The sequence below is a fragment of the Abramis brama genome, assembly GCF_963993115.1.
Source record: "Abramis brama genome assembly, chromosome: 4".
Classification (NCBI taxonomy): Eukaryota; Metazoa; Chordata; class Actinopteri; order Cypriniformes; family Leuciscidae; genus Abramis; species Abramis brama.
The window spans coordinates 28,533,741-28,541,698 of record NC_139966.1 but is presented as its reverse complement, the minus strand read 5'-3'; the positions used below and the strand labels follow the sequence as shown (position 1 = coordinate 28,541,698).

Here is a 7,958-nt window from a genome sequence, read left to right as displayed (position 1 = left end):
TATGCCTTTAGGTTCGGGATCTTTAGGTTCTGTGTTAAAACAACAGTGTGACCACTAAGAGGACCAAGACTACACTATTATTTATTTTTTTGGTCCGGACCAATCGAAACAAGCAAACCGAACTACACGTGTGAACACACCCTTAATGATTGCCATAAACTGTATCACTAATTGGATTAAAGTTAAACTCCACAATTGTATAACTGATATGATTGTATAAGTGACACTCTTGTATAACTCTATAACTGATTGTATAACTGACACTCTTGTATAACTGATTGTATAACTGACATAACAGCCGTGGTGGTTATAAAGAGCTCTTCCCACTCTTCCCCACTTGCAACTGACAAGATGAAGGTCCTAGAGGGATTTCTTTCTTTAGGTTTGTTGACTGTTATTTTGAGCTCCAGTAATGCAAAGCAACAGAAGTTCAGGATTCCTGTCCATCAGAAATCAGCTTCTGCAATCTCATACCAGAAGGTCTGGGAGAAATTCAGAAGTCAAAGCGAAGCTGAGCGTGATGAGTTTCTGAGTGGCTCGTTCCCGGTTGATTTTGAATGGTCCGTCTCCAGTGAGAGTTTCAAAGTGGAGGGTGGATGGGCTGAACATGGGAAGGGTGAGACCATATGGGATCGTTTTAGCCATGAGGGCCATGTCTTTGACAATCAGACCACTGATTTGGCCTGTGATAGTTATCATAAGGTAGACTATGATGCGTATCTGCTTAGGGGAATGATGGCACCTAATTATCAGTTCTCAATTTCCTGGGCTCGCATTTTCCCCACTGGACACAGAGAAAGTTTGGTTGACGAGGGGGCTGCTTATTATGACAAGATGATTAACACACTTCTACAATCCGGCATCGAGCCTACTGTTACCCTGCATCATTGGGACCTTCCCCAAGCTCTGCAGGACTCGGGAGGCTGGCTTAATGACTCTATTGTGGAAGCTTTCAAAGAATTTTCTGACTTTTGCTTCTCTCATTATGGAGACAGAGTCAAAACATGGATCACATTCGGCAGCCCCTGGGTAGTGAGCAACTTGGGGTATGGAACAGGGGAACATCCCCCAAGTATGAAAAACCCAATAATAGCCTCTTACAAGGTGTGTTTGTCAATCAGAAAAAGTACCATCTATTTTATGATTTTATAAAGTATATATTGACAATGCTTTACTTGTTTTCACAGGTGACGCACAATGTTCTGAAATCTCATGCTGAAGCTTGGCATATTTATAATGATAATTACAGGAAACTGTACAGTGGAAAAGTGGGCATTGCTCTTAACTCCGATTGGGCAGAGCCAAGGAATCCCATAAGTGATCAGGATGTTGCAGCAGCTGAGCGTTATTTGAACTTCCAGCTGGGCTGGTTTGCTCACCCCATATTTGTAGATGGTGACTATCCAGCCGTGCTGAAGCAACAAATAGAGAAAAAGAAAGGTGAGTGTGGTAAAGAGCTGGCAATACTCCCCGTCTTCACTGAGGCAGAGAAACAAAGAATCCGAGGCACAGCTGATTTCTTCGGACTTAATCACTACACTTCCCGACTGATTAGTGAGAGCTTGGGTAGATGTGACGCTGGACCCAATAATGTTGGGGACTTCGAGGCTTATGCGGACCCCACATGGCCCTCCACAGCTTCTGACCAGATCCAGTCTGTTCCATGGGGGCTTCGGCGGTTATTGAACTACATCTATTTAGAGTACACATCCATCACAAAGGTGCCCATCTATATCACAGGAAACGGAATACCAACTGAGTACTATGGTGATCTGCTCAATGACATTCAGCGTGTCGACCATCTCAAAGCTTACATTAATGAAGCAATGAAAGGTAAGTATTTTAAGGGAACTGGTCAGTGTTTAAAACTATGATTATATTAATCTTTTTAGTGATAACAGGTCAGTCTGTGGGAAATCAGAGAGTTGGTGACCTAAATCTAAGATCTGTAAGGTATTTCTTGGAGATTCTAAATTTTTTATATTTGAAGTATTTATTATTGTGAGGCCAAAAAATTCCTTATAGGGAAGCCGTGTATCTGATATCTCAAAAAGTTTGTTGGGCATATTTTCTTATCAAGATAGCCTGGGACAAATGTCTTTTTGCATAGAAACATTGCTCGTGTAGACCTACTTTTAAGCCACTTTCAAGATTCTCCTAGTTAGTCAATACTGATAAATTATAAAATATTGTACTGTCCTTTCGATCATAACAGGGACTTAAACATCACATTTGAGCTATTAAGCTTAAAACATGTTCTTGTCTTTTCATGGATGTAATTAAGGCTCCAATGTCACCCATATCTACACATTTTTTACTTTTTACAACTTTATGGGCCATGTATGAAAATATTTGCATCCTGAGAAGACTTTTAACGGTGTAAACTTGAAGGAATCAGGTTTGTCTATCCAAAAATCATAATTATTGAAATATAATACACTAAACATGGTGTTTATTGGCTTGGGAATAATGAATCCTTCAGGGAGCTGAAAATATATGAAAATGTTAGATTCTGCAATAATTTTACAGACCTTAGTTTTAGGTCACCAACAAAATCAGATTTGACACTGACTGACCGTAAAACAATCTTCTACCAATGTAACAAAACCCTTGCCAAACTTTAACATCCAGACTATATATAGTAATACAAGATCACTATCTACTAACTACTACTTTCTACTACAGCTGTGCATTTGGATGGTGTTGTCATCCAGAGGTTTACAGTCCAGTCTCTGATGGATGGTTTTGAGGGTCCTCAAGGCTACAGTCAACGATTTGGATTGCACTATGTGAACTTTGAAGATCCTGACAGGCCAAGAATCCCCAAAGCATCAGCATATTACTATTCAAAGGTGATTGAGCATAATGGATTTGCTGAGACTCCAGCAAGCTCTAAGATGCAAATCTATGGAAATAAAATTGAGAGCACAAAACTTCCTAGTCTGCCACCATCTGAAGTTCCTTCAAAATCCAAGGCTGTTTGGGAAAAGTTCTCCCCTCAGACCAAGTTTGAGAGACAGCTTTATCACTATGGAACATTTCCAGAGGGATTCCAGTGGGGTGTCTCTTCTTCAGCATATCAGGTTGAAGGTGGCTGGAATGCAGATGGAAAAGGACCAAGTGTTTGGGATACTTTCACTCAAAAACCTGGTATGATCCCAAACAATGACAATGGTGATGTTGCATGTGACAGCTACAATAAAATAGATGAGGATCTATACATGTTGAGAGCCCTAAAACTGAAGACTTATAGATTCTCCTTGTCATGGTCTCGAATTTTTCCCAGTGGGAAAAAATCTTCTCTTAACCAGAAGGGTGTGGACTACTACAACAGGCTCATTGATGGTCTCTTGGCAAACAATATCACACCCATGGTGACTCTCTACCATTGGGACCTGCCACAGGCTTTACAGAACATCAACGGTTGGGACAACCCCGAATTAATTAACATATTCAATGAATATTGTGACTTCTGTTATGCAACATTTGGAGACAGGGTGAAGTTTTGGATCACATTTAATGAACCCCAGACAATTGCATGGTCCGGATATGGACTAGGTCTGATTCCACCTAACGTAAACCAACCTGGAGATGCTCCATACAGGGTTGCACACAACCTCCTGAAAGCTCATGCACAAGCTTATCACACCTATGATGAGAAATACAGGGCATCGCAAGGAGGTCTGGTATCCATTAGTCTAAACGCTGAATGGGCAGAGCCCCTGGACGTCAACATCCCTCGAGAGGTGGTGGCAGCTGATCGAGCCCTTCAGTTCCAACTAGGCTGGTTTGCACATCCCATATTTAAAAATGGTGACTACCCTGATGCCATGAAGTGGCAGGTTGGCAACAAGAGTGAACTTCAAGGCTTGACAGAATCCCGCCTGCCTTCTTTTACTGACGAAGAAAAGGCCTTTATCCAAGGAACAGCTGATGTATTCTGCATTAACACATACACAACCAAAGTCGTGCGCCATGTGACCAGCATACTTGATGTTGAGTCTTATCAGACTGACCAGGACGTTGAGAAGAACTTTCCAGATGGCTCTGAAAATACTGCCGTTAATGACCAGAAGGCTGTTTCTTGGGGACTCAGGAGACTTCTTAACTGGTTAAAGGAAGAGTATGGAGACCCTGAGATTTATATAACAGAAAATGGTGTGGCTACAGTCCCTGCCATGACGGTTGATGACACTGATCGCATATTCTTTCTAAAGACCTACGTTGATGAGGCTCTTAAAGGTATGTTAACTATGGGTCTCATTCATGACAGTGCATACACACGTATTTGTCTGCTGATAAAGGTTTTTATGCAGAAATCATGAAATACATTACATATTTATATATATATATATATATATATATATATAAAGTATATGATAATATGATTATTTTATATATATATATATATATATATATATATATATATGTTTATGTGTATATAAATATATATATATATATATATATATATATATATATATTTATATATATATGATAATATGATTATGAAAAGCTTTTTTTGGGACATGGTTTAGGCGTAATTTATTCATACTGCTAGCTGTGTGAATGCACTCCCTCATTTAGAACAGTCCAGATGCAGCAACAGAGTAACAAAAAAAAAAAAATGGTGTATTTGCACCTATGAATCCTGTGTAAATTTTGCATGAAATTATTTGCTCATGAATACACAAATTGTACAAAATGTATTAGTGAAAATGGCTTAATGTTTGTAATGGTGTTAAATTGTGCATTTGACACATTTACATGTATTGTCTTTTTAGCACACAACCTGGATGGAGTTCGTATTAAGGGTTATATTGCTAGCTCTCTGATGGACTCCTTTGAGTGGCTAAATGGCTACTATGTAAGCTATGGACTTCACCATGTTAACTTTTTACTTTCAAATCGGCCAAGAACTCCAAAGCGCTCAGCTCACCTCCTTTATGATATAATAAGAAATAATGGCTTTCCACTGACAGCGGAGGAAGAAATGTTATATGGACATTTTCCAGAGGGATTTATGTGGAGCACAGCAACAGCTGCATATCAGGTACAATCCATTTTAACAAATTAAATTTTTAATCATATTTTATATATATTTTTAAATCATATATTTGCTCAAAATTATATATGTTTCATGTTATGCTTTAACACCACAGATAGAGGGAGCCTGGAGAACAGATGGAAAAGGTCTCAGTATTTGGGACAAATATACACACACTCCCTCAAGAATAGCTAATGACGACAATGGTGACATTGCCTGTGACAGCTACAACAGGATCGCTGATGATGTCGATAATGTAAAAAAACTGAGGGTCGGCCACTACCGGATGTCTGTTGCATGGCCCAGAATTATGCCAGATGGAACAAACAGGAAAATTAATGAAGCTGGACTCAACTACTATAATAGGCTTGTGGATGCACTTTTGGCAGCTAATATCCAGCCACAGGTAGACTATTTTTTAAATAATTTGCATGCTAGAAATGCACTCTGGTAGCCTAAATAATTTTACAAAATCTATTAATCATTTTGATCTGGCAGGTGACCTTGTACCACTGGGATCTCCCACAAGCACTCCAGGATGTTGGTGGCTGGGAGAATGAAACTATTGTCGATAGGTTCAGAGACTATGCTGATGTTGTGTTTAACAGTCTGGGGGACAGAGTAAAGTTCTGGATCACTTTAAATGAACCCCTGCTTGTTGCTTTGGCAGGATATGGCTATGGAACTATGGCACCAGGTAACATTCGCCATTAAAATTATACTTTAAATTTTTTTTAAATGTAATCAAGCCCACCAATTTCTGTGTTCACAGCTAATAATGCAAAATAAGGTTATTGATGATGGTCTATCTGTGTCCAGGTATAAATTCCAGACCGGCCACTGCACCATATGTTGCGGCACACAACCTCCTCAAGGCTCATGCTGAGGCCTGGCATCTGTATAATGACAAGTATCGTGCAAAATATGGTGGCCTTATCGGCATCACTCTAAACTCTGACTGGGCTGAACCAAGAAACCCATACAAACAGGCAGACGTGGATGCTGCCGTGCGTTATCTTCAGGTACAGATTTGTGATTCATCCATACGAACAGTGTGTAACCATGTGCATAAATCCACAATAAGCCACTCCTCTTCTTGAAACAGTTTATGCTGGGTTGGTTTGCTCATCCTGTGTTCAATGGAGATTACAGTGATATAATGAAAGACAGAATTCGAGAGAGAAGTTTAGCGGCTGGCCGACCTCAATCAAGGTAATTCATATGTTATCTTCTTTGTGAGGAATTTAAAGCTTTGTATTAAAAAGTTTCAATGCTTATAAAAGCTTTCACATTTGCATTTCACATCTATCAGGCTTCCAGAATTTACCCCTGCTGAAGTAGCGAGGATTAATGGTACTCATGATTATTTGGGATTCAACCACTACACTTCTGTCTTAACCCATTACTTGGACTACAAAGACTACGAGGACTATGATGCAGACAGGTAGCCTTTTAGTTTTATATTCGGCAAAGTCATTCTGTGTCAGGTCCAATTTGTTTAAAACCTACATCAATGTTTATTATGTCAAGTCAGATTTATTTGTATAGCACTTTTTACAGTACACATTGTTTCAAAGCAGCTTTACAGAAAATTATAGTGTTCATGAATAAAATATATTTATGCCTTAGACACATTTAGAAGATTATCGCTGTGTGATAATATATTTTACTTTTTGTAAAGATACTATAACGCAGTTGAGATTTCCTTTATAATATATATTGCAGCAGATATTATATATTATAAGTGAGCAGATATGCAATACAATGTGTGTATGCAGATAAAGTATTGACACAACTTTTTGTAAGAGTTTGGCAATAATATAGTTACATACTGCAATAAAATGTTAAATTATGTTGCCATTTATTCCAGGGGTGTAGGAGTTGTATCAGATCGTACATGGCTGGAATCTGGATCCTTCTGGTTGAAAGTAAATCCTGCGGGATTCCGAAAAATTCTGAAGTTCATTAAAGATGAGTATGGAAACCCTCCTGTTTACGTAACAGAGAATGGTGTATCAGAAAGAGGGCCAATAGATCTGAATGATGTCCCCCGTATCCACTACTATAATACCTATATCAATCAGGCCCTGAAAGGTAATCAGATCGAAAAGGACAGCATTAAACAAAAGATTTCTGTGATGCTTTTCCATGCATTATTAATATTATTGTTTGTTTTCAGCGTGTTTGCTGGATGGTGTGGACATCCGTGGCTACACTGCCTGGTCACTAATGGACAATGTGGAATGGGCGGCGGGTTTTGAAGAAAGATTTGGCCTTTTCTATGTAAATCGATCAGATCCCAGTTTACCACGTATTCCTAAGGAATCTGTCTGGAGCTATGCTAAAATAGTGTCCTGCAATGGCTTCATTAGCCCAGGAGAAAGTCCCCATGAATGTCAGATCCTTGAACCTGAAGGTACAATAAATCTATCTATCTATCTATATGTCTGTCTGCTTATCTGTCTGTCTATAAATAACTGAGTATTTTCTGTTTTGCAGAGACTAATCCTGCACCACCTCCTGATGAAGAGCTGTTTTTGGAAGTGTCAGGTCCTGATGCTGATACAAGAAACAAAAAACGTCCAGTAGAGGAACACATTAACCTTGATAAAACGGACAATTTCTGAACATAATGTGCTTTACAAGTCTTACTATGACTGGAGTCATAAGGATTTCAACCATTTTCTGATTTTTATTAACTATTTTATTTCATAACTACTTTTCTCTCCAGGACTACAGTATGTAGAATTTGTTTCTGGTGGGACACTCATTAGTGACTCTCAATCAGTGCGGTAGTTGTGTTGCTACAGTAATGCTGGCATTTTAATCTAATTAAAGACTGCTTTGGTAAACCGTATTAATAATTAAAGACATGTTTGTATGTATTTTGTATTGGGATTTTTCATGATTGTTT

The 7,958-nt window shown here is 38.8% G+C and overlaps 1 protein-coding gene across 1 annotated transcript; it reads left to right on the top strand.

Moving 5' to 3' along the window:
- Positions 1–351: 351 nt before the first annotated feature.
- LOC311081420 (lactase/phlorizin hydrolase-like) lies at positions 352–7,671 on the top strand (the record flags this gene model as incomplete). Its single annotated transcript, XM_084111957.1, has 12 exons — positions 352–1,104; positions 1,188–1,833; positions 2,686–4,242; positions 4,782–5,050; positions 5,160–5,450; positions 5,543–5,741; positions 5,864–6,066; positions 6,150–6,256; positions 6,357–6,488; positions 6,915–7,138; positions 7,224–7,460; positions 7,544–7,671. The coding sequence occupies 12 exons, from the start codon at positions 352–354 to the stop codon at positions 7,669–7,671; spliced, it is 4,746 nt and encodes a 1,581-aa protein (XP_083968083.1).
- Positions 7,672–7,958: the final 287 nt, after the last annotated feature.